The 27,756-nt window shown below is 36.8% G+C and overlaps 1 protein-coding gene across 3 annotated transcripts; it reads left to right on the top strand.

Moving 5' to 3' along the window:
- Positions 1 to 27,490, top strand: FEZ2 (fasciculation and elongation protein zeta 2). 3 transcript variants are annotated; one of them, XM_048297657.1, is made up of 10 exons: positions 1 to 278; positions 1,775 to 1,883; positions 4,951 to 5,067; positions 6,471 to 6,615; positions 9,271 to 9,539; positions 12,288 to 12,368; positions 16,821 to 16,896; positions 19,097 to 19,162; positions 24,878 to 24,906; positions 25,355 to 27,490. In XM_048297657.1, the coding sequence occupies exons 1-9, from the start codon at positions 43 to 45 to the stop codon at positions 24,886 to 24,888; spliced, it is 1,110 nt and encodes a 369-aa protein (XP_048153614.1). In that variant the 5' UTR covers positions 1 to 42; the 3' UTR covers positions 24,889 to 24,906; positions 25,355 to 27,490. The 3 variants fall into 3 exon arrangements, with proteins under 3 accessions (XP_048153614.1, XP_048153615.1, XP_048153613.1); XM_048297656.1 differs by lacking the exon at positions 24,878 to 24,906 and having other exon boundaries at positions 2 to 278; XM_048297658.1 differs by lacking the exons at positions 12,288 to 12,368; positions 24,878 to 24,906.
- The last annotated feature ends 266 nt before the right edge of the window (positions 27,491 to 27,756 follow it).

Raw genomic sequence — 27,756 nt, 5'->3', positions numbered from 1 at the left:
CCAGGAGCGCGCAGCGCCGCGTCCCCAGCTGCGGCGGCGGCTATGGCGGCGGCGGCGGCCTCGCAGCGAGACCCGGGCGATTGGCAGGACTTCTCGGGATTCCAGCCCTCCGCGGGGAGCGGCCCCGAGGCCGCCCGCGAAAAGAGCGGCTGGGGCGGCGGGGATCTAGGGGCGAAGCTGTCCCTCTGCTTCGAGCCCCCGCAGGCCCGGGCTGGCGGCGGCGAGAGCCGTGTTCCGCTGCGGCCGCTCACGGAGCAGAGCGCGCTGCAGGACGACGAGTGAGTGCGGGCTGGGGGGCGCGGAGAGCGAACGAACGGGAGGTCCAGCCCGGCCTGAGGGGACAGCGCGGCCCAGGCAGCCCTGCGGGAGCGCTGCCCCTGGGCCTTGCCGAGTCCAGCAGGCTGCGGGAGCGGAGCCTTTCCCCGCCCCCGGGGCTGCAGCTGGCGACTGCCGGGCCTCGGCAGAGAGGGCACGGTCGGCCTCCGCGGCGCGGGTTTGGCATGGAGCCCTCCGGCTTTATCCCCCTGACTGCCAGGGGAGCGTGAGCATCCCAGAGCTTCTTACCCCGCCGAGGTAGCGAGAAGTACTTGTTCTGAAGTGCAGTGACCGGGGTTAGTATTTGTTTAGCGTCTTACAAAGTGCCCACTGTCTCAGTGCTTGAAATTAAATGTGGAAAGTGCAGAAAGCGGGTGAAGAACAAAATCGCAACTGCGATAATTGTTTGGGGTTTTTTCCCCCTGAGCAATAGAGCCTTTCTGATCCGTGCTGCTGTACAGTTTTTAACATTATTTTACTAGCATTTCTATTTCTTATTTTGTAGTAAATTTAGTCAGCTTATCTTCATTAAAAATACTGCAGTCTTACTTTAAGGTAACTAAATTTTATGCCGTGTTTTAAGAGAAGAATGAAAAAAAGCCTGTTAGCTAAACGCTGTGGTGTAAACAGCGAGGTAAGTTCAGAGTACCATGAATCACGTTGAGCAGTGATGAGGCTCTGTCTGCCCTTCTCTGTCTGCCTCGGCCTTTCCTCTGACCTCCTCTGAGCCTTAGCTAGGTGACCATTCCAAACATCCACCCACAGCATAGCGCCTGGAGGCAGGGCTTGGCTGGGGACTTGAGGAAGCAGCCTGCTTACAGGGCTGCCGTGGTAAAAGTCTGAGCTGCTAGCATAGGTCTGCATGTTCAAGCCTCAGCTCTGCATAGGCAAGCCTCCAGGACAGCCAGAGAGGATGTACACTCTAGAAACAGTAAAGACTGACTGAGCACAAGAGTGGTGGGCTGAGCTCTGCAAGAATACTTCTGGGAAAAAAAAAATTCTTCCAAAATTTTAGTCTGATCTGTGTATTTTCATTATTCCGTGATAAATGGAAAGGAAGAAAAAGATTTGGCTCAGAATTTGCTACTCAGCCTCTGCTAAACAACGTTAGGAATGGAATTTATAGCTCAGCTCAAATTTCATTGAAGGAAAGGCTCATCCACCCCCAGAAAATATTTTGAGTATAGTTATATAATTAGTATGGAAGCTGTGTCTTCATTTATTGTTTTGTTTCACTGCTGTGCATACATTGTTGTTTAAAAAGGGAAGTAAATTATGTTTATAAAAAAACATTTTCTTTTATCTTTAAAACACTAAAAATATTGTCAGTAACTTGCAGATGAATATACAGGGGGGAAAATGTAGTTACTGATGAGATATCATTAGGAATATGTTTGTTACTGATCAGTTGCTACTTGTTTTGAGGTCTGCATTTTTGTTCCTTTATTCCTCTCTCCAGGATTTGGAATGCTTTGACTGATAATTATGGTAATGTGATGGCAGTTGACTGGAAATCTTCCCACACCAGAGCTTTGCACTTGCCAACACTGAATCTTTCAGAAAAAGGGGTAAGTTCTGATCAGCAGAAGTACCCTCTTTGGATCTTTGGTACTCAACAGGGAAATCAAACTGCTTGCATTTGTATAAAAGAATGTTGTTATTAAATGGCTGAAAATATTTTTAGTACTTGCCATTATACATGAGAGCTTTTTAAAAATCAAAGAACCACTGATGTATGTTTGCATCTCTTTGGGTTGGAATAAGTCTGGGTTAGCTTTAGATGACTGTTCATTAGAGTCAGAGCATGACAGAAGAAAATTTGAAATGAGAAAGTGTTTCACATAAAATCTTTCTGCTGTATGATTCATTATTGAACACTGGTCTGGGTAAGGGAGGAAAAGAGGCAGGAGTACTCTGATTTAGTAAATCCAGTGAGGACTTTTCTAAACTTCATCTCGTTCCGCAGTCAGATGGCTTCTTTAACAGGAAAGGTGGCCCAGGAGACACTGAAGTGCAAGAGTTTGTTTTGTTTTCCTTATTTAAGAGTTAGAATGGTTCTTTGGGGAGGGAGCAGGGAATTAACCTTCTGAGAGGTTTATAGGAGGGGTTGTCCTCTGATGATCTTAAAAATGGATTAAAACGCATCAGGAAGAAAAGCTAGGAGGAATTCCCATCTCACAGGTTTTCTGAGGAAATGAGTGGCTTATCTTTTAAACATAGTGAAGTTCAGTTATGTTGTAAAAATATCTGAATGTGTAACCTGAGAATCAGGTAGTGCTTTGACTTCTGCCATCCATTAGATAATCAACAGATGCTTTTTAATGTGACAGGAGCAAAGATTGTTCTGCTGAAGAGGATACTTTGGGGTTCAGCAGAGGCAGGTGCAAATTTGGAACTCTCTTGATTTGAGTCTCATGGTTATCCCTTCAATTTGACTTCTGTTTCTTCCAATTTTTATTGAGTGCTTTTTCAGATTTTATAAGTGGTTTTAGAGTAATTAATTCCTTAATTTCAAGTAAAAATACAATCCCCTCATGCTGTGAGCTTGTGTCACGGAAAAATAGGCGGGAAAACTAATGGATTTCCTGATAAGGAACTAAGTATAATATATTAAAAAAAATGTTTCATATAGTTTTTGTAAGTTATTTGCAGGAAGTTATGAAGAAAGTACATAAAAAAAAGTTTAAAGTGGTGCTGCTGGATTAGAAAGAATCTTAGGTATGGTGCCAATCTTAGGTATGGTGCCAGAGAGAAAATTGAGTTTATGGATTAAATGTATCTCAAGTTTTTTCAGCTTTCACTCCACATGGCATGCCTTCTGATGTGTAAAGAATGTGGGGAGTGTTTGACATACTTTTCTTCTGCTTCTTTGTGTTCAGCAGTACTGCTGGATATGTGACAGCACATATGGACGAGTTAGTATCTTGTTTTAACTTCCTTACAATGAAAACTAACAGCTAAGCAACACTTCCCTGATGCGTTTGAAACTAATAATATGCTACCAAAATTGTGCTGAAAGCATTTCTCCTCCTGTTTTAGTAGGGAAAAATGTAAGGTCAATAAGGCTGATTTGCCTGGTCTCAGTTGCTTCACGTGACAGGTCTGTGCACACTTTTATGCGTCTGTGACAGTGAAAGAAGTAGCTGGGTGGAAGCGGTGTGCACAGTGGTATGAGGAGTGGGATTGTGCAATTCCTTGTTTGTTTTTTTTTCACTAGATTACTTTTAAATATGTCATTCCCTGCTAGCAGGAGAACAGAAGGAGGCATGGAGTGTGGCTGGGTGGAAAGCCAGGTGTTCCTTTTAGTCCAGATTACAGCTGATGCCATTTTTGGTGGTTTATTAGTCTGTATTATCAAAACATATTCTGAAAGTCTCTCAAAATGTTTCTGGAGATGTCAGGAGGGAAAGCAGATCTTCTAGATAAATTGTTATCCTTGCTTATTATCCCATCATTGTTGTCATAATCCTATAGTAAAAAATATTTGAGGACTGCAGACATTTAAAAAATGTCAAATGGGGGTGTATCTGTGTAGTTCGTGAAGAGAGAATCATAGTGGAGCATTGTCACTGCACAGTTATTGGAATTCAGGTTCTGGAAAAAAGTGGACGTTTGACTTCATTCTGAGGGCTGAAGAAGTGCAAATTGTATGTTTTCCCCTACAGATGAGCTATTTGAGGATGTCGGTTGCAGGTTCAAAATGAATCTGAAAACTCTTAAGGTTTCTGAAGAAACAGAAAATAGGAGGAATTACAAGAAAAGCAGAACTGATACCGTGAAACCAAGGACTTTGTCCAGCCAGTCATGATGCTTGTAAATTAGCCCAAAGATCGGTTAAAGCAGTTGAGGTTGTCAGAGGTTAGGGGTTGCAGCTTTGGGGGGCTTTTCTAGGTGGCAGTCTAGTAATAGAGAAAGGACAGAAACAATTTTTTAAATAAACCCGGATATATCACTGTGTGAGAGTAAAATATGCCTGACTTATTAAGGAAGGGACTTAAGTCTTTTACTGTACGTATATCTTCGGTTTGAAAGGATGAGTATCATTTGGTGGTATATATGTGGCAACAGTGTTACTTCTCTTTCTTTTTGACATGATCCTGAGGTATTTAACAATACATTTTTTATAATAATCCGGGGTGATACCATTATTCTGATACTACCATTCAATATCAACTCTTTTCAACTTTTTTTCCATGTCTTTTTTTATGTGACAAATTAGAACTATAAAAGCACTTAAAGTAAGAGGTTTGTGTAACATTTGATGTTACAGGCAAGTTTTTCACCCCTCACAGACGTTTGTCAATCTTCAGTTAAGATTTAAGTATTTATATTGAAATGACAGCCTCCCATGTAGATATCTGCATATCAGTGTGTATATGGTCTTTATATACTGACATTGTTTAAAGACATTAAAGACAGCTATTTTAACTTTGTCCAGTTGCAATTTTGATTTCGTTTTCCAGGCTATTTGACAGAAAGAATTATTGATTCCATTATTATGGGCCAAGATTCAGTTTCATTCTTAAAATTCAATATTAGTTCCCCTTTTGTTTTTTGTACATGTACATGCATTTTATACACCTACATTAGGGTTGTATATATATTTATATAAATATACCTTTTCATGCTTTTTAGGTAAATGACAACTTGAACCTCGACCTGTCAGATGATGAAGAGCTGAGAGAACAGTTGGATATGCATTCTATCATTGTTTCCTGCATCAATGAAGAACCACTCTTCACAGCAGAGCAGGTAAAGTGTTCAGCAAAGACAATGTTGTCAGTGTAGAATGTTCTTTTAGTTTGTTGCTGTTTTTTGTTGTTGTTCTTACTCTTCACTGTAGCTAAGCTTCCTGGTTGTTCTTTGTTTAGGGTTTTAAGAATATGTGATATGTCATTATGGCATTCAGATTTGAAAAGTGTTTCAATACCTCAGGTGAGGTTGGTAGTTCAGGGTCTTTGAATTCTTTCTGTATTTCTTACCATGAATTAGTCAGGAATGCTACTAAATTAAATATTTGTGTTAAAAAGCAAAAATATTTTCAGAATCTCAGTGGTATGATAGTTTGTGGTTTTCCAGCAGGACTGTATGGCAGTTCATAACTTCACGGGGCATTGTTGTTAGCAAGAATTCTTCGAAGTTTTTGCCCAACATTAAAGCAGATCAGTGTTTCTGCTACTAAGCTTTCAAATTACTTCGTATCCAAAGGCATCAAATCCATGGGTTTACTTCAGTTATCTGGAAAATTGCTCTTCTGGGTAAGGTTTATGAGAGTCAGGTCTGTTAAGATCCTGCTTTAGTAAGCAAACACAATAATCTATTTTGTTGTTGCATAAATGGTTACCTGTGAACTCTGACGAACATGGTTGTTAATAGTATGGGAGACAGGATTGCTTGAACTGCCTCGGCTCTTTTTTACTGTGAGTTGGATCTCAGCCTTTAAACTTCTAAAAGTTGATGTGTTATTTATTCAGATGTCTAGATAATAATTTAGCCTGTAGAAATGTGTTCATTTATGAGATGTAAAGTAAGCTATCTGTGCACAAAATTTCTGCTATCATACTTTATGTCTGGCTCAGGTCTTATGCCCAGGGATGCAAGTCAGCTTCAGATTATGGTGGATCAGTTCATAAAACTTCTCATGAGCACAATAGATTTTCAGGCTGTTCAGAGGGGCTTTTTGGGTTTATAGAGGTTTTTTTGAGAGGTTTTCTTTGGGTTGGTTGTTTGTTTGTTTTCATTTTGTTGGTTTTTTTTGTTGGAGGAGGGAGGGTTGTTTGTTTTACATAGAGAAGTGTGGTGAAATAGGGGGTGGGGGAGGTAATTGATTTTTGTTGTTGTGTCTTCCTTCAACTGAATACTCAGGAAAGATACTCCAGCTCACTCTTCAATTCAGTTCTCTTAAGCAGAATCATGGGTACCTTCATATAGAAATAACCCTATCATTTCAACACGCTGCTTGTTACGCCATCACCAATTTACCGTTACAAGGTGTGGTTATTCTCAGAGAGCAAGGATGGGGAGGAAATGTCAGTATGATTTTATTGAGCCTCTTCCATCCAGTCTTGGTGCTAATTTCATCCAGCCTTGCTTCAAACTGCAGGCTGTTACTCTTCATGCAGGAGGGTTTTCATAAGGGTTTTCATTTCTCAAAGGTGATTGAAGAAATAGAGGAAATGATGCAGGAATCGCCTGATCCAGAAGATGATGAAACTCCCACCCAGTCAGATCGGCTCTCTATACTTTCCCAGGAAATTCAGACTCTCAAGAGATCCAGTACAAACAACAGCTATGAAGAGAGTAAGTGATATTTATTTAGTATTTTTGCTCTTATGTTTACTGAAAACAGTTTAAAGGGTAAGTTTGCCATGTGTTTGATTCATACCAAGTCCTTCTTACAAAATATCTGCATTCGAAAATATTTTCAAAATGTCCTGACAGAATAGCCTAGATTTAGAACGTAAATAGAGGACTTACCTTTGTCAGCTTTCATACGACTAAGAACGAAAATAAAACTTTTTAGAATTTCAATTTAAAGCAAATACTCTGCAGTTGATAGAGTGGAATGAGATTCCTTCATGGGTAAAATGATAAGTTGGTCATTTTTTATTAAACTTTGTTATTTTCTGTAAAGTGTGACGTTTTCTTGATGCCAGTACACTATGTAGGATCAGCTAAAGCTCTTGAAAGCTATGCAGTAAATAAAGCTTTACCGTACCTTTGGTACAGTTTCAGTCATTGCAACATATCTCGATAGACAGTAACACAAAAATAAGGCAACCATTTCTTTTTTCTGCCACAAGGACCATGCATATTTTTCAGTCCTCCCCTTCCATTCCTCTTCAGAAAGCTTAAAAATACCCCTTGTATCTTCTACTCAAATGAAATCATCTGTGCTTCCCTATACAAAAGCACAGGAGAAAATACATTAATAATTTAATTGTAGTAGGTTGAATTGTATGAAAAAAACCTATGAGTAATCAGTTTCATGATGGAAAATTTTGTTTAAGCTGTGCATTTGTCAGCACAAATTCTAGAAGGTAGTAGGGTCGCTAAGAATGTTTGACAGATGATCTTTCTACTGTGGTTCCTCTTAAAAAGTTTGGTGCTTTCTTTCCTGTAGTCTGGGTTAACAATACAAACTCTGTAGAAGATTCAGAAAACTGGCCGACTTCTCGTGGCATGACTTAGAGTTTCTGCAACATTTCAGATTTATGGAAGGGATTCCAACCATGAAAATGGTCTCTTAACTGTCTCAACACATAAATCTGAGGAATGTGAAAGCAAAATGTATTGTGTTCAGCAGGGCTTCCTGCTTTTTTGACAGTTCCATATGTCTTTAGGTTTGGAGCTAATCAAGCTTGCTTAGTATTTCATATCATATTTATTTTGCTTTGCCTCAGGAGTCCACCTGTTGCATCTTTATGGTTTAAAGGTCAGTCTCAACCAAATAATGGCTTGAGTTACTTTGGCAGATAATTTAACTTCGCTTCACCAGTTTCTCAGAATCTGCTTTCATGACTTTCAGGTCACTATTTTATTAAGAGCTCTTGCTACCTATTTTTAGTGTGTGAAGGTGCTTCAGAATTTGTCTGCATCTCTGAAATTTTTACACGTTTTTCCTAGAAACTGTCTGGCTTTTATAGGATAGATCAGAGATGCTCATTCATTTAGAATTCAGAGCAGGAAATCACTTGTATTTACTTTTTTCTTGGGTAGGAAAAGACACATATTAAGGCAGTCCAAAAATAAAGCTCTGGTTACACAAGTGAGTTCTTCAGCCTACTGTCTTAAGTTTCAGTGCATGTAGTCTTCTATATTTGAATTCCTCTGTCTTCACTCAGCTGTATTAGCTGAGTATTTCCTATGTAGCCCTTTGAAGACGTTGGTAATGACAACTGATCTGTCATCAGTCAGGACTGCAGTTGGGTAACCTGCACCCATGTTTTTGGAGCAATTGTTTCTTAGGCTGTGAAGCTGGTTCTTAAGTGTTGGGAGTCACAGGTGCTCTCTCTCAGTACTGTTACAGTGTTTGAACAGAGTTTAAGACCTAAGCTACCTTGAAAACTGTGGCTCCTTGATGGAGAATGGTCTTAACAGGTTTCATTGCCTTCTCTTTAGTTAAGTAAGTGACAAGGAGCTTTCTCCAATCAATTTTCCCCGCTGTAATTTAAGAGAAAAAATTCCCATTTCACTTGCTACCTTTGATGCTTCTAAGAGCTACACTTTTTTCTAGTTTGTGGCCTTATTTGTAGTTTTTAACAGTTGTCTGTCGGTGCTTTGCCTTACAAGAATTCTTGTAGACACAGTATTTACTAGACTGATTCAATGAAACTAAATAATTGCAAGCATCTATGCAGTGTCCTTAAACAGATTGTACCCGTCAGTGTAATTAGGACTAGCTGTTTCTCAGGTGCCAAATAAGATTATGTTCTTTGACACAGCAACTGCTGGGACTTAACAGCTTCCTAGGTGTGTCAGACTTAAACTGGAACAGAAAGCAGTCCTCAAAGATATGCCCACTTTTAACCCAAGCAAGCCTCAGAACATTTTCTTGGTTGTGATTGCACTCTCTGTAACACATCACCCAATAGTTCAGAATATATGAAAGCCTTTTACTTTAAACAGTGTGTGCAGAGGAAAGTAACAGTTAATAATTGTGTTAGAAGTTTAGCACTTACTTCAGTTTCCAGCATAAACGACCAGCACACTCTTCATATTTGCAGGTTATCTCAGATTTCTCAGAAGTAAGAAGAAAGTTTAACCATCTTTTTGTTGCTAATCTTGTAATCTCTGGGATGTGTTTATTCCTTTCAGAATATTGTTTTGTTCTGTGTGGTTTTAGAACTGAATTTTTTGTTTTGAAAAATTTCAGAGTACTTTTTTTTGTAATTCCCACAAATTTTCTCATGCTTAAAATCTTGACATACTACTTTTTATATTAACTATTTGTAGGAGTAAAAAGATTGTCTGTTACTGAATTAAATGAACTGCTAGAAGAAATTGAGACTGCTATTAAGGATTATTCTGAAGAACTGGTACAGCAGTTGGCTCTACGAGATGAGTTGGAGTTTGAGAAGGAAGTGAAAAACAGCTTCATTTCTGTCCTCATCGAAGTACAAAACAAACAGCGAGAACACAAAGAAACAGCGAAGAAGAAAAAGAAGCTGAAAAATGGTAGTCCTCAGAATGGCAAACAAGAAAGAGGTCATATGCCTGGAACAGTAAGAAAATTTTTATAAGTCTTTATACATTTAAATTTTGGGGGGTTTTTTTCCCCTATGGGAAGAAGTAGTCCTAGATTATATTAAGATACCCGGTACTCCTGCTTCGATGCCTTCATTCACAAACAAGGCTTAAGCTTTTCCTATTGAGAATTTTTTTTCAAAGGGTTATATATTTTACTCTTCTCATATTCAGAAAAGACTTTTTAACTGTTTGCAAATCAGCCTGGAACTAGCATACCTTTCTTGCAAAAAATACTGTCTTTGGACGTACTGCTCTCTCTTCTATTATCAGTAGGCAAATTCATTTATCTGTTTGGTTTCAGTGTGTGAATTTTAGTATGTGTTAGTCTTGCAGGAAATTCAGTACTATTGTTGCTGTAGTTGCACAGATATTTATTGATCATGCTCATTCTCAGGTAGGAAAAAAGTGAGTGTCTTACCCTGGAAAAAAAGTAAGTGTCTGACCCTGGATCTCCTAACCTGTGGCAGAGTTACTACATTCAACAAGAGACGGGGAGGAGGTCAAAGTGTAGTGCATGTGTTCAGGGAGGAGATAATTTGTTTTATTCTTTACAGAACATAGCAACAAAAGGAAAAATGTCTTTCAAGTAGAGTTGAATAAGAGGAGTCTGAGCACAAAATAAATTAGGTTATTAGCTTGTCAAAGCAATTTTTTCTTTGTTATCTGTCTAGTATAATTTAAAATTACTTAAGTGAGATATTAATGTTTAAATTTCTTTGTGCCTCTTATGGGATGCAGAAAATGTAGTTTTGTAGATCTTGGTTAAGTCCCAGAAAGAATGCTTCAGTTGGACATCAGAAGGTTTTGGGGTTTGCTTTTCAAATGTAAGGAATAAACATTTATAATTAAATATTAATACTTCAGGATTTATTTCTAAACTTACAAGCATAAGATACCTGTGATATAACCCAAATAGGGTTCTGATCTCATCTGTCAAATGAGAGATGTTTCTGTGTGTAGCTAAGTTTTAGTGGAACTTTAAGAAATTACATATCTGGAAAACCATACAAAATTGTTGTCCCTTTACAAGAGCACAGTCAGTAGTTTCTTTTTGCTTCTCAGTCATGGGAAACTAAAAAGGGATGTTTACCTAGAAAGAAAAATAACTACTTTGTTTTGAAACTTGAGTCTAGTGATTCATAAGCTGTTCTGGTTAGGTTAAAGTTTAGAAACTTGAATGATGCTTTCAGGTATAACTTACATGTTCCCAGTATAAGACATTTGGTCACTTCAAGATACAGGTGTGTCACGTTGCTTTCTGAGAGGGATTGAACAGATTAGCTCACAAGTGAGACTGTAGCTGCATGTGTGTGATTCCTTTGAAAATAGATTTCACTGTCACCAAGGACAGATTTGAGAGCCCTCTCACACAAAGAGGTGCAAGGTTCCTTTCTTCAGCACCCTTTTTTTCTTCTTTCTTTTTTTTTTTAAAGTGCTGAGAATGTGAACATGCAGATAGTATGTTCTAGTAGCTTTGTGAAGTCAGAGTTTCTGTTCATAAATAATGTATTAGTTGGTCATTTTGTTAACTAAAATGACGTCTCATTTAAATACAAAGATTGGAAGAAGAGTTTTCATACTCTTAAGAAAATGAATTCTCCTGTAGATACTATAACTGAATATAAAAAAAAAAAAAAAAAATAGGTATTTTAATTTTTTTGTCCTTGATACAGTCTTTGGGTAAATCAGTTTCTTAGACTTCTAAACTTTTACCTCTCTCACAAGGGGAAACTGGGGAGCAGTTAAAAATAGTCAGGGCTTGAAGATACCAGTTCCTTTAAATAGGATATCTTAAAAGAGTTAAGATGGCTTTGGCAAAATTTATGTCTTTACTGACCTCGTGTGCTTTAGAAAGCAAATGAATACTGTATTCCAGCATGTTTCATTCCCCTCACATAAATAAATACATTCAGATAAACGTGCTGAGGTGTGGTCACCATACTGCCCTGTGTCAGCAGCTTGGCTGTTTCATTTTATGTTCTTGTCACTTGCTCATTTTATATTGCATGCTAAACATCAAAACTGTTTTGATTTTGATTTTTTTCTTACTTCTCCAGCAAGCACAAAGGATTACAAAGTTCAAGGAAAAAATGTGTAGTTGGATTATATGCTGCTTTTTCTTGACTTGGATTCCATGTAATGGAGCTTGAAATCAATATGGGTGTGTTATTAACTGATTGTGTATATTTTATCATAATACAGAAAATGGGGAATACTAATTGTTCCTTCAATTGTGGAAAAGGAAGCATGAAAGCATAAAAAGTTTTTAAGAGGTGGAGCTGAAAATGACTACCTCTGAACAGTGTTTCTAGTATGTGCTTAAAATCTGAAAAATTCTTGTCAGTAGTGTCTCTAAACATACATTGTTCAAACACAAATGTTAGAGGGGATTTTACTGGGAGCTGAACTTTGAAAAATGCTATTTTTTTACATTTCTAAATGAAACAGCTGTAAAAGGCAAGTTTTGATTATCAGGTCTGCAGTGTGAAGGTTTTGTTTAAATAAATTTTGGTGTAGAAGTACTGCTTAACTGCCATTATAAGGTTTGCTTTTTAATTAAAAAAATTAAGTAGATGAGTGAAGAAATAGAAATGTGCTGAAATACATCTTGGAGCTTGTCTTTGCCATTTGTCTTTCATCGTCTTGATAAATGCGGATTAATAGTCTTCTGAACTTTTCTCTGTCCCTTTTTTTTCTTTCTGCTATGTTTTCACTACTTTTAGCGCTTCAGCATGGAAGGGATCTCAAATGTCATACAGAATGGCTTCCGCCACACGTTTGGAAACTCGAGTGGAGAGAAACAGGTGCTGGGCTATCTTCTCCCTTTTTTTCTCGTTCTTTGCCTGCACTTTTGGTAGGAGCTGAGATCTTGAAAACTGACAGTAGTTGAAGATAAATGCTGAGACAGGAAAAACCAGGACAAAATGCTGGAATCTGTGCTCCTTCCCTACCTCGGAATTGTGATCAGCTTGCAGTCTCTTTCTCTCCTCAACAGCTCAAGAGAGTCAAGACTTGATACCCTGATGCACTGAGCTGATAACCCATGTTTGTTACGCCAAACTAAAAGTCTGTTTTAGCATAATGCATGCTTTAGATACATTGCATGTCGATAAAAATCTAATAACTAGTCAAAGAATGTGTATCAGGTTAGATGCAGTGTTTCCCCCTTCAGCATTAGAAACTTGCATAATGAAAAAAGGTTTTGTTTTCTTTTTTCTTCGAATGTTCAGAGCCGATACATCTAAAAACAGAGTAGCACCTGGAAAATGTGTAGACCGTATTGTCTTTTGCCTTTGAAAAACTGCATGATTTTAAAAGCAGCCGAATGTGTGCAATGCAGATTACCAATATAAAATACACGAGCTATAGGCAAGTCTGTGTCTTTTCATTGGCTGTTTAAATATTGAAATGTAAAGCAGAGAGCCAGCTTCAGTGGGCATCATGTAGATGTTGTATGTACCTTGGAAGCAAGGTTCTTATGCCTTATTTCCAAGTAATAACTTGCCTGCTGTTTCAGATCTGTATGTATGTATTTTATTAACTGCATTTTGAATTTTAGTGAACTCCTAATGCTTACACTGTTGTTTAGTCTTCTGGCACACTTTACAAAATACTGGTATTTCACATTATTTAACGTGTACCCACTATTTAGTTTATGCACTTTTGTCAGAGGAGTCCATTAGAGTTATTTTTTTCCTCCGGTGAGAAGTCCATTGAGGCAATAAATTGGCTGGCAGTTTAGAAGTCAAGGCTGATTAGGCTTTTGTCTGGAAGATGAATGTTGTATCCTGCAGAGAAGTTTGGGAGGTGAAACAACTTCTCTCAAGTCATTCTGCAATCATGAGGCTGGAAATCAAAGACTTGCCCACTTCCTCAGGCAAGGTATATGTATGAGATTTTATTAATACATTATCCAGCTATTTGTTTTTCCTCAACTTTGGGGATCTTGAACACATGCACAGAACTTACCTAACAAGAGTTTTTATCACTCTGCATTATCACAGTACTAGTAAAGCTGTACCTGTGTGCTGGTTTTTTTTTTCTTTGCTATCTTACCACAAATTACAGCTTTTTATACCTGTATCTTTAGCTATTTTAAATAGCATATATTTTCATAAAGTGACCTTATTTAACTATGCCACTCCATCATATTTTTGGTTAAAAGACTTTCACTGTCTCCTATGTAGACATAAGTAGCATAATCATATGTTAAAAATAACACTGATTGAATCACTTTTGCAGTCATTTTTTGAGTTAATTTACTAATGTTATTCTTCATGTCGATCATACTTTTCTCCTGATTTATCTTTTTCTGTATCCTTATGGTTATGGGGATTTCTTTCCCTTTCTTTATCTTAAAGCAAATCATGGAATTAACATGAACTTAAAATTAAATATGGGGTAGAAAGGTAGAAAAGATACCAGCTCTGTTCTGATTTATTCCTGGAAATCCATTTTTCTATGGCATTTGTTTTCTGTTTGGGAGTTTTTTGTTTGATTAGGGGTTTTTGTCGCGTTACCAAACCCTGGCCCTGCTTTTGAAATACTGGTGTAATCTTCTTACTGCAACAAGTTGCAAAATTAAACAAGTATCAGATATTCAGTTCCTTAATGCTGCTCTCACAATATTAGTTTGAGTGATTTTTTTCAGGGTGTCATTATAAACTCAGGTGTTTGTCATTATAAATTCAGGTGTTTTCTGCTATCAGGGAAGAGTTAGAAATCTGGAATTGTGGTAAAAAACAATGCAAGGACAGACAATTTTTTGTGTACCTTGAAAGCCAGAAGTTCCAACACATAAGGTTACAACGTAAAAAAGTTTATGACAAGTTTGTACAGTTATTTCAGAACTCTTTTCTATTTTAAAATTTTATTTATTATATTTACCACCTTCTACTACCATCTTATAGTGGGTACTTTCCTTTTTAAAATCTTAGTCCTTTTTTCTGTGCATGTGTTTGAGGTGTAAGTGAAAATTACTTTAGGGATTTTCAACACTTAAAGAGAAACTGCCAGGGGGAACTCCCTGTTCCTATCTGATAATGCAGTCAAAAAAAAAAAAAAAAGACATTGAAATGTTGGTAGCTCTTCCTGTGATCATATTTCTGGAAGAATCTTCAAGACAGTCATCTTCATTTTGGTTTTCAGGCATAGCAAACACTCTTCATAGGTGATGAAAAATTGCAGTGGGAATTGCTGCTTTATCATATCACAAATCTGCTTCAAAAATTTAGAGGTCACAGCAGATGTAACACTTGGTCATGTCAGTAAGCTACACTTCAGTCACTCCTTCTTTCTTTTCATAATACATTATCCTTCACACAGCGGTTCAGGAAATGAATTTTTATAGTGCTGTTACAGAGACTGATTGTTACAGCTGCAAAGGATGAGAAGAAGGAAAGTATTTCTGGAAACTAAGAAATTCCTTTTTTTGTTTTTAATTGCTATTATTAGAGAGGAAAAATGGAAAGTGAAGTTTACAGAAGAAGGGAAATAGGCTTAGTTGGTATTTGGTGCAGTGAAATATCCTGGTATTTTATTGTCCAGGTAAAGGGTAGAATGCCACTTAGTTCTGAAGGCTGGAAAAGACAGCCAGAAATCTGATTTCTGTGTTAGTAGATCCAATTTCATCTCTGCCATTGGCAGATTCAGCAGCCTTATATCTAGCTATTGATTGTGATAATTTTATTAAGAGCACAGTTCTCTGGTGACACTTGTTGGTTACATATCCTGGAAAAGAAATTGAAAATTGATTGTTTCCTAAGAAGCATTGTATGCTTTCCTCTGCTGTGCTGAGTGGACATGAGAAAATGCCAGAAGAAAAGGGAGGGAGAAAAGCACTCCGTGTTTGCAGAAAGTCTTGGGGAGGTGTCAGGACCACCTGTACAAGTGGTTAAGTGCCACTGAACTGGGTCTGTTTGGCTTTTAGGCAGATTGTGTGGTTGGGTGTGAGGTGCGTGATCGTGCTGCAAACACAGCAGTGGTTGCACGGCGGTGGTTCCACGGCGGTGGTTCCACGGCGGTTGGTTCCACGGCGGTTGGTTCCACGGCGGTGGTTCCACGGCGGTGGTTCCACGGCAGTGGTTACACGGCAGTGGTTACACGGCGGTGGTTCCACGGCAGTGGTTACAAGGCAGTTGGTTACAAGGCAGTTGGTTCCACGGCAGTTGGTTCCATGGCAGTTGGTTCCACGGCAGTTGGTTCCACGGCAGTGGTTACACGGCGGTGGTTACACGGCAGTGGTTCCACGGCGGTGGTTACACGGCAGTGGTTACACGGCAGTGGTTATAGCTGCGTGTGGCAGCCCTCGGTCTCCTTGTGCGAAGTGCAGCTCTCCACCAGAGGCTGAGTTACACGTGACTCTCACTGAAGGGCTGTTACCAGGAGAGGAGGAGACCTTGTACCTTGTTTGTAATGTGTTTGCTGCTTGATGCTTGGAGAACTACGAGCATGTTGAGCCGAATGAGACATTGAGGGTTACTTTGCCTACTGCCTTGTAGCTGTTAACCCAGAATAAAGTTCCTGTTTAATTCTTAAAAATTGACTTGAGGGAAATTCTGGGAAGCTTTTCCATTGTGAAAAATCCCAGCTATTTTAGTACTTTTGAAATTCTGGCCTCTTTAAGGAGAATATGCATTCATATAGGCTGCAAAGTAAGATGTTGCCTAAAATGCGTGTAATGAAAGACCAACAGGGTTACATCAAGAATTTGAAAATAAATCTTAGTTGCACTGCAGGTATGAAAATCTTGAAAGATTTAAGAAATTTTTTGTGGGTTTTTTTTTAAAGCAGACAAGAATTAAAGATTTCAGTAAATAGAATTAAAAAGGAGTTGGTTTGAAACAATCTGTTAGAACACGTAACTGTTAAAACTGATAATTTAGATCAAATTCCAAATTCTGGGGTATTAAGTTTCATTAGGCTTGCCTTGTTCTTTTTTTGGTTGGAAGTGTATAGCAGCAGAAGGTGAAAGCCATCTGTTTTCATTTTCACCTAACTGTGGGGCAGCATAATTTTCTCTGCAGAGAGGACAGTTAGCTGCATGACTTCTGGCAGCCACATAATTTGGAAAAAACCATGGTTTTTTTGGTTTCTGTGATAAAAGCTCTGAGATAGGAGAGGTAAAATCTTAATCTATTCTGAAAGATGATTATTTATGGCTAGCAATTTCAATTGATACAATTTTTACAAAACAAAATGCAAGCAACACTGTTGCATGAAAGAACTGCCAAGTAACTCTGTTTTTCGTTTGACAGTACTTAACAACCGTCATTCCTTATGAGAAGAAAAATGGACCCCCATCTGTTGAAGATCTTCAAACATTAACCAAAAGTGAGCATATGAAATTCCACTGATCCTTTCCTCCTTTTTGTATTTTTCCTCAGTTTTGTATTTCCAGTTGCTCAAAGCCAATGAATCCATCCAGTTCTCTCTTCCCCCTTATCCCATGGCATGTATGTAAAAGTGCATGATTTTAACCATACATTTTGGCCAGCTTGTGTTCTGAGCCTTCATGGTAGGTTTGTTTCCTAGCTGTTCTCTGAAACCCTGAAGGCCAGGAACTAGCATGTATCAGGAAGTAAATGTTCTCACATTTTGATGTTGGCTGCATAGCATACAGTTTGGTCTTACAGTGCCTGATATATCCTTATTTGTTTACATTTGCTGTGCTTTATTGAGGTTATTGTAATGACTTTGACAAAATGGAGTGGATGTCAAGATACTTAGGACTAGTTCCATAATGATTGCACTTGACTGCCTTTAAAATAGCCTGTTTCTCTCTGTGGTTTTCGTGGAGGGGTTTTGTTCTTCATAAATTTTGATAAGTAGGAATTCCAAACCAAACAGAGTTTTGTCAATGCTTTGACTTCCCCATTCTTCACACCTTTTTTAGCCCAGATCCTCAAAATTATTTGAAGTTGTAAGTCCTCTAGTTGTTTGATTTCATTGGGATTTTTTAATTCTAATTTGCAAGAAATCAAAGTTGTATTTTTAAAAAAATTACTTAAGGTGATTTAATGTAACAGAGCATCTCTAGGAGTCAATAGTATCTCCTTCATTGGACGTTTATAGGAACAGTTTGAAAATAGATGGTAGAATGTGTTTGATCAGGTCTCAGTGGAGAATCTCACTATGTCTTAAGGTGATTTTCAGCAACAGTTCTGTGGTTCCACAGGTGGCTGAGGGGTGGTAAATTGGTTGGCTCATTGGTTGTTTCCTGGAAAGAGATAATAAATATTATATAAATTCAAGAGTAAATTAAATGTTTAAGTAGGAATTAAAGTTCCCTTTATTTTTCTACAGCCTTAGGTGTTAATTCATATTTACTTTATGACAAAGAATTTCTCATTTTATGTTTATTCTTGCAAAGAAATTTTTTCCTCTTGCCATATTTAAATTTCACTTGACACTTTTAAGCATGGGTAAAAGCCTCTTAAAAACATTTTGTGTTGTTTGATGGTTTATTAACAAAATGTCTGACACAAATGCATTGTAAAGAGTATTAACAGTATTGATTTCTGTGGGCTGGTTGGAGCTTGACCCTCTGACTCAGTTGCAGACTTGTGACGCCCTGTCTCTGCTGTTGATAAGGCAGACAGTGAAGCAGGTGTTTAGGGTTGCCCAGTTGGTTTCTCTTTCAAAGCTGTGATTTACTCCATAGTTATGAACGCTAATGTCTTACTTCAACATGAAACTAGAAATAAAACACTTGTTATAATTTGAGTTTAGAGTCTCATATGAGGAATTTGGAGTTTATTAAATATTGCTTTTCAGTATAATTTTGTATTTTTGATTCTGTCCATCATGGCCTGAGTGCTTTATAAGGAACAGTCATCATTTTTCTTCATGTAGTGATAGACAGGCTTATATGTGTCCAGTCAAGCTTGTCCATGTGTTTTCCTTCTTCAGAAATCGGAAAGATGGACAAGATCTATCCATATATGTCACAAAAATGGCATTTTTGCATTATTCTAAGTTAATGCCAAATTCAGTCATGTATTCAAGATTTTTCTAAGCTACAGCAGATAACATTCACCATTTCAGGGAGGAAAATAAGCACCACTGATATTTCCATAGAATCATTCACAGCATTATCCCATTATTTGAGGTAATGATCAAAGATAGTTAAGAAATGCAGCATACTTTTCTGGCCTGAGATTTCCAGCCCATCAATATTTGTTAGCATACTTTAGTTTTGGATGTTGTGACTTTCTTTAGGTGAGAATTTTTATAGGGAGGAGGAGCTTCTTCTTGTTGTTGCTGTTGTTATGACTGATGGCATTTTACTGTAATAATTAACCACATGAAATGGGACTCTTGCATCCATGAACTGTGGAGCTGGGTGAGAATTACACAAGTGAAAGGTGGAGGGGATGTGACGTGTCTTGTATCTTCCCATATTTCAGTTAAGAGATTTCTTTCATCTGGTAGTAATATCTCTATGAGTACTTGGAAATGCTCCATGCTATTTCTTTTAAGTATTGTGTTTAATTTATGACTAAATATCTGATTTATTTTTTTCATACTTTAGTTCTTCATGCCATGAAAGAGGATAGCGAGAAAGTGCCAAGCTTGTTAACAGACTATATTTTAAAGGGTGAGTATGCTTCTTAGCAGGGTTTTTATTTGATGCTAAATTAATACATATATGGTATTAGTACCTAAAAGGTGTTTTTGAAAATAGTGATCCTACAGCATTCATGAATTATGTTGCTTTTCAATCAAACACAGCTCTCATTTATGTTCTATTTTGTCCAAGCTTTCTGAGCGTACAGTTCATAAATAAAACATGTTTGTTTGTGGTAGTAAAATATAACAAACTGCTTAATGGCATCAGCAGGAGCAAAGAAGTCTGGCTTATGAAGTGAAATGGGTATAGTTAAAATCTTCCATTGTACAGTTTTTTAAGTGTTGGAACTCAAACTGACCATGGTAATAATGCATTTGCTATGCAGAGTGCTTACAGCTTCATTTCAAGTGTTACCTTCTGATCAATAGTAAAAAGTATTTATTTTACTTATTATACCTTCTTAGGATTTTATTTCGAAAGTTTTTGTGTGAATAATTTATTCTCCAGTCTTACGCATTGATTATGTTAATAGAATGTCAGACATTGAAAAACACTGCTTGCTTTAGCTTTAAGGAGTTGTTCCAGGTAGTTTCCATGTTGTTAGATTATTTTTAAATGTTTTTCGTCTGACTTCATTTTTGCCTAGATCTTGCTAATGCTTATGTTCTTACTTAGTTCTTGGTATATGATACAATTTTCTTAAGTGTTTAAAGTTTAGCAAATGCATCAAACTCCCAAGATCTGAACAAATAGCCGTACAGAAGGATGATGGATGCCTTTTTGTTTGCTGCCAAAATGTTCATGATATGCTGCTTTTCAGATGCTGCAAAACTTTTTCTCTTCTTTTGGTATCATGCATTACAGGTCTCATCCTTTTTTCAAATACACTATCATTTGACTTAACTCACTCCATATGATTTTTAAAGGGTTTTGTATTTCTTACACAAACTTACAGTCACTCTCGTAATCTCATCTCACAGATATTTGAAAGTACTTCCAGGTTTAAATGATGGGTGACATATAGTGTTCTGTCACTTCAGAAAAGCTGAAAAAAGCCATTTAGTATTCTGGAAGCTCCAACAGACTTCATGTTGAAAGAGACTCGTTTCTAAGTTTTGTGCAGGGTTGAAGAAATGTCACATACAATAAGAATGCAGAGGTCCTTTCAGTTGATTCCTTTGATTTTTCCATTGTTACTCTTTCTAAAAATTCTTCCTAAATTAGACAGATTTGTTTGCTTGTGAGCCATGTAGGAACATGGTCAAGGTTTTATCAGTTGTGATGGTACTAAACTGTAGTTTTGTGAAGCAGAATCTTTGACCCAAGAAGATGAACTGTTGTCAGTAATTAAAACTATTTGCTCTTCTTAATACATCTGGTAGTAAGTGACTGGATTTAACAGTGCTCTTCACAGTGTCTGCTCTTATTTTTAGATGTAGCTATCCAGAAGAACTTGCAGATTACTGGGATATTGAGAAGAAACTGGCATCTTAGGGAAATGGAGAAATTTTCTTTATAAGCAAAGAAAGTTTATAAAAGCAGATTACCTGAATATATGAGAAGATGACGTAGTAAGCTTCAATTGAAGTGCCTTCCTGCCTCTTGCATGCTTGTTACTTAAAAGTCACGAGGGATGATTCTACTAGTTAGATGCAACAATTACAAAAACATCATCCATCAAGTGTCTTGGGTCAAACAGGTCATTATATGCAAACACTGCTGTCTTTAAATTGTGAAACACAAATTGTGGGAACATGAAGAGTAATCACCCACATCACTCATAGTGAAAGGAAAAGGCAATTTCCCCTCAGCTACCACTTCCTTAGTGAACAGAATCAAGCCTTTCTTCATCCTCTGTGGGTTTGTGTGCCCAGTGGCAAGGAGTTGTGAGCACAGAATTCTACTTTTCCTTTCAGTGTAGCCTTAACTAAACTTTATATGCTATGCTGACATTATGTTAAATATTTATAACTCAGCTAACAGTGTTAACCTGGTAATGTGGATTTATTCTATGGCACAGGCAAAGTCTTCCAATTGTTTCTGAAGTTGTAACGTATTGCTCTTTTTCTGCTGCTAAAAGTTCTGGCCTTAAATTCCAGCAAGGCTTTCATGGCACAAAATACTCCCAGCCATCTGTCTATTGTCTAGACATTATTTTTAAAGTTAGTTAAAAGGAGATTGGTTGAATTCTTTACAACCACTTAGATCAATGTTCAGGTGAGCTTTCATACCTGAAATTCTAACCCAATTGTTAAATTCCAAAATAAAAGGAGTGACCTACTTTTTGAGGATTCTGCTCTCTTCACTGTAAAGATTAAAAATGTCTTGGCAAGGTAAAAATCTTTAAGATTTAGGGTTTGAATTTTTTTTCTGAAAGAAGTTCTGGGCCCAGTGATAATAATCCGTATGGTGTAGTGGTAATTGTATTCATTTTACACTGAATGGATTTTACTGCTTTTTCTTAAGCTTTAATCAGACATGAAATTTTGAAATGTGTGAATTATATCACCAAAGGTACTTGGTTCTGTTAAAATATGTTAAGTACATGTTCCTTTGAGGATCTTTTTTTTCCAATCTTACAACAAAAAAAAGCAGACAGTAAATGACATGTGACATTAGGATATGTGTAGCTTTATGGGAAATCCAGTTTGGCATCTGACTGCGCTGGTAAAACCTTTTTTCAAACTTTATATTCTGTTTTACAGAGCAGAAAAAGAAACTTAAAACAAGCTCTTAATTATTTTTTAAAGCAGCACTGTCTTGCTATTCTGTGGTATGTAAAAAATTAGAATATGCAGTCTTATGTGGGTGTTATGACTGTCCACAGAATGATTAATAGACTTGCCCAGATATGGGTGGGCACTGTTGAAAAGTTGCTTTAATTGTTCAGAAGCAAGAACTGAAGAAAAAATGTCAGGAAAAAGATTATTCCCAAAGTATTGTTGGTACAATGTAAAGGAACAAATAAAAGAAGAATGCTGTGAACATGGAAAGGTAAATGGAACCATAAGATTGAGCATAAGTGTTGATGTAACAAGAAATCTTACCACATTATTGGTGTTCTGAAGATAGTGAAATAAGTTTATATTTTCTCTGAATTCCAACATGTTTTGTAGAATTCACTATCTTGAATAACTTGAGCTAAATGCCAAAATAATTCTGAAATTTGGATCATGTGGGAAGACACACGCAGACTCCTCTGTGTTGTCTAATACTCACTATCTTCATTTCATAATGATTGAGTAAAGTTGTTTGGACAAGAGCAGGAACTTGAAGGACAGTTCTGCAGCCAGATCTGCTATTGACCTTCTGTGTTACTATGGATCATTCTTGCACTTTATTTTTCATAACCAGCTAATCTTTCTGAAATGCTGGAAGTAGAAATCCTCGAAACCTGGTGTGGGCAAATCCAGTGTAATAAAGATATTAAAAAGAACAACTCAGTGCATTTCATGTTAGGGGAAAAACCACTCTATATGCATTTCTCAATAGGATTATGAGTTTTGAAAATATTTCTGGTGCTTGCTTTCTTTAAAGCATCTTCTTTCCCCAATTTCTACTGCCCCTTGTGTCCCCCCAAATGTTAAAAATACCATCATTTTCCTTGTCATGCTTAAGTCCCTCTTTCCAGGGGTGTTTAGCTTTCCCCTGGATCTTTTCTGTAAGAAGTATCTCCTCAAAGGTAAGTATCCCAAAGCCAGACTAAGTACAAACCCTGTGAGGAGTGGTACAGTGTAGCAGCTTACCTTCTCTTGTTCATGTTGCTCTTACTGCAGCCTAATTATTTTCAAGGGGATATTTTTCCTTTTGTGAGGTTCTGTTTGTTTTTACTTTTCAGTGAACATTTCTATCCTGAACTTAACAATAATGAAAGGGAATTAGTGATTTGCTTTGCAAGTGAACTGTAGTTCTTCTCCCACTAGCATATAATTTACATTATATTTTATAGATTTAGACCTTAAAATGGATGGTAACATGAAATTGATCAGCATTTGCAATTGTGCTTAGTTTTTTCTGGATGTATTTTAATATATCAATATTGTTACTACATTTTATCACTAGGAGTCATGAAGGAGAAACTGGGATTTGAAAAAGGGTAGGGGAATGAATTACTGACAGGGAAAGAAATACCAAACCAAGACTGAAATTCTTTACCTTAGCAAGCACGCTTCTGGACTGAAGCTGGCAGCTTCGTAAGGTCACAGTATTTAAATGCTGTTTGTGCTCATCTTTCTATTGACCTTTTTTGATGGTTGAACAAATACAATGTGCTTTGAAAACACTGTGCTTATGTCCATTGAAAGACCTAAATAAACCAAGTTTCTTGTGCACAAGTTAGGCTGTAAAGCAGATGGAGATACTTGTGTCATGCCTTGTAGCTGCATTGGTTTTAGGTGTTGCAACAGTAATAGGTACCATATCCTTTAATGAAAGTGTGTTTGTATGGACTGCACATTGAATTTTTACTTTCTTTTTAAAGAAGCTTTCAGTCTTTCTTGTTGCATGTATAATGTAATGACTTTCTTCATTATGATTAATTTGCCGAGTACAATAATGCAGGTAGTATATTTTACAAATTATAAAAATTAGTATTTATATTGATAGTATTATATATATTATATATAGTGTAGTTGCACCTGTAATCTTTGCAGTATGGCAAGTTTAGGTTGCGTTCTGAAGAAAATCCCTCTGTGCAATTGTTTTTGTCTTCAATCTCACAAATAATAATTGCCAATTTCAACCCCACAAGACAGAAACAAGTATTGTGGGAGTAACAGAAATACTGTAGGGAGCAGCATCTAGGTAGGAGAAGGACTGAAACTGCTGTTTGTATTGAGCTGACTGCTGTTGCCTTGAAAAGCCAACATCTGCTTGGGTCTGATGTATTCACCTACTTGAATGCACATGCAGGGGCTCCAGTCTGTTTGGAGCCATGAGAACATGGGAGTGCCTGCTGGGATGGAGTTCACAGCAGGTTTAAAGTAGAAGCTGAGGACAGCATTGTGGGAAGGGGAATCATCTTGTTTTATTGCTATATGGGTAGTGAAGAATATCTGACAAAATCTGCTGGAAGCAAGAGTTCCTTAATTTAGCTACTTCCGGAACAAATCAGTGATATATATGAAATGTTAACCGGTGTATACACAGAATTAAGGTGTTAGGGTAGGTTGTCTGGTATCACGTCTAGACATGTTATTTCAAGATTAGTACTTTTGTACTTCCAGTTTTTACAAAATGTGAAGATTTAGCTTCATGTACAAGGACAATTTTTACCTAACTGTTGTATAAAATATATAAGTATGTACTTACAGCTGAAATGATTGCCTTTGAAATCAGATGTGTTATTACTGTAAACTGTTATAAGATGTATTTACTGCTAAGCTGTATTGTTTTCCAGTTGTCCTCAAACAGTAATTGTGACAGAGTGCTAAAAATAATATGCTATACATTACTAGTTAGTAAAATGCCTGAAATGTCTAGTATTGTTTTCTTCTTTTTTTCTGAATGTAGATGTCATGGAAGCAGAATAATTGTCCATCTTTCACCTTGCTATTTCATAACTGATCTTTCAAGTAAAAACTTAAAATATTTTTTTTTGTTTTAACTAAGCAAGAATTTGCACCTTGTTCTATTTAAATTATGCAAATATTTCAGATAATGAGAACATTTTATTTTCTTGCCTTTGAAGTTTTTGTTTAATTGTTACACCTGACTTCTTTATTTGCTTTTGTGTTGTGCTAGCATTGGTTTGAAAGCTGGATTGCTCTGAGGTTTGTGTCTTATACTGAAACAGGAATGAGAAACACATGAAGGACATGTCTTATCTTCCCACTGTGTGATTCTAGTACACGCACCAGAATTAGAAAGTAGAGTTAGAATCTCAAATTGTCAGTGCATATTTTTAAAATATAACTGCATGCGTCACCTGTTATTTAATATTTTGTTTTCAGATATAACACTTTAAAAAGCACTATTTAAGACATGACCTTTAGTTAACTCATTTCTGGATAATATTAGTTAAAGATAGTGGGTTGTGTCACTTCCTTAACTTTTGAGAGAGGCTGAAAACTTAGTTGCCAGTTTCAGTTGATTACTAGATTTTACTGTGTTACTAATAGGGTAGAATCCAATATTTAAGTATTTTAGTATATACATTACATTTTTATGCAGACCAGCTTCACTGATATTTATCTATGTGTATTTGTGGTTTTTTTGCAGTTCTGTGTCCTACATGAAGAGGGCTGCCTTTCAGAATTAGCCATGCTCCTTTCTGTGATGAGAAGCTTTCCTTGGATATAACTCATATTATTTTTTCATTTGGCTCTATACCTAAAGCAGTATTCATTTACCTCCTCTGTGTGTGTGGATTTTCTGATTATACAGTAAGTCAACTGGGCATGACAACTCATCCAGTTTAACTTAATAGTGCAATGAACTGGAGCAGGGAACAAACACTGTACAGTTTTACTTGCATTGTTCTGACTTTTTAAAGTCTATTTTTACATTGTATAGCATGTAGTAAATCCTCCTGCACATTTTGTTGTTGGAAGGAAAAGTAAACTTTGAATAGTGTAAATAAAATAGGCCTCATTTTAAGGAATCAGTATTTAAAAGCATCCTTAGTTCCTAAACAAAGTTTAAAAAACAATCTTAGTCAGACTTGGAATTTAAGATTCAAGTGAGTTCTCCAGGACACTCCAGGAAGGTGATTCTGAAAGTCAGAAATCAACACTGCTTTGTAAATGGTAGCCTTGAACTATACAAGATTTGTTCATAGATGAACAAATCCAGATTTCCTGGTTTGACATAAGTAATTGCGTGTTACTTGTTCTTGGTATTAACACAAACATCTGACTTATGTAGTATTTCATGTTTGGTTTTATTTTAGTTATTAATGTTCATGTGGCTTAGATATTCTCCCGTATTGCTGCTATAATTTTACTGGTTTTAAAAAGTGTTTGATCTTAATGAAAATGCTTCGATATATAAACATTTTAAAAGGCAGTATCTTTTTAAAAATACATGTACAGTTTGAAAAACTTGCACCTGACTTCCAAGCTAGTATTATATTGAGATGTTTGGTTTTGCGTATCTCTGGATTTTACTACAAATCTCTCTTGTAAATTGTATGCACTGTCTCCTCTGTGATGATGGACCTGCATTGAAACAGATGAGAATGTATTTTACAAATCCTGTAAAAGAAACGTACCCCATAATCTCAACTTTAAATACTTGTCACAAGTAATTTTGCCAGTCTAAAAGATGAGATTTAAATGTAAGGAGTACTAATTTAAAAAAACAAACAAAAAAAACCCCAACCACTTTTTTCTAGTTTGAGTTCCTATTGTTTCTTCATCCAGATACATATACTGAATATCTGAAGGCATTGGAATATAAGGTTCTAAAGAGACAAACGTGTTTTCTTCAGTTTTTTCCATCTAAAGTCTTCAGGGGTTCTGTTAAAGAATACCTGAATACCTTGCGTCATCCTTCATGTTCAGCTTTATCGTCATCACCAAATACGATTTTGATCAGTAAAACAACATGGTTTGAAAATAGTTCTCATAGTGCATTTTTTTTTGTTCTAAAGGCCTCAATATTTTTGTCTTTAGTGCCTTTTTCAGCTTAAAATTCTTTTTCTCCTCCCTCTCCCCCACTTGACCACCAATGGATACTTGCCAGCCTGCTCAGGAATAAATAGATCCTCTCCCTAAGTGTGTCATATATGAAGAAGTTTTTTTGTTGCTTTATTTTAATTCATTTGTGGTTTCTCTAAAAAGAAGGCTGCCATTTATTTCTGTAGCTGGTGTGTTATACATTCATTATGGCATGCTTTTTGTATAGAAATTCTTGATGTTGACTGTTGATACCTGGAAATAGGCAAAGGGGATGACCCTGCTTTATTTTAAAAAAGGTGCATATGTGAAACCCACCATGTCTCTGTGTGAGATTATTCAGAGGTGCTTCAATCTCCTGATGAGGCTTGAAGTGACAAGATGGAACAAAATAAACAACAATTAAGAGAAGAAAAAAAAAAAAAGGACAACAACAGAAAAACTTCTGTCAAAGTTTGTGTTACTTGTAACAAATCTTGTATGACATAAAGTCACAAACTACTAAAAGTAATGAAACTGGAAATAAAGACCAGAAACAGCTTTAGTGAGCTAAGCATCTGCTTGGGAATTTCATGCCTCTCATCAGACTAAACAAGATTTCAGTATGAAAAGTACCTGTTTACCTTGTATGCATAAACAACAGCTGCCAAATGTGGCAAGTATTATATGTATACCTATATATGTACATTTAAAAAAACAGATCTCAAAACATTTGAATAAAAAGAACCATGCAAATCTGCTTTTCTGCTGAGTTCTATGTACTTTGTAGTCTCTACTATGCATCCTTTTCTTCCTGATCCATTATTGAATCTTGCATTCTTTCAGGGAGATGGATTTCATTCTTCTTTTTAGTTTTAGCATGTGACAGTTGTAAATGGCCACCCAAAAGCAGCTGACAGATACCTGAGCAGAGATTTTGTGAAAATCAGTTCTAATTTTGATATGAAGAGCGCTGGAAGCAAAGTTGCCCTAAAGTCATTGAGTTTTAAGGTACTTAATTTATTT

Source organism: Corvus hawaiiensis, chromosome 3, assembly GCF_020740725.1.
Source record: "Corvus hawaiiensis isolate bCorHaw1 chromosome 3, bCorHaw1.pri.cur, whole genome shotgun sequence".
Classification (NCBI taxonomy): Eukaryota; Metazoa; Chordata; class Aves; order Passeriformes; family Corvidae; genus Corvus; species Corvus hawaiiensis.
Note: the sequence above shows the minus strand (reverse complement) of the source record. Positions and strands in the feature narration are given on the sequence as shown.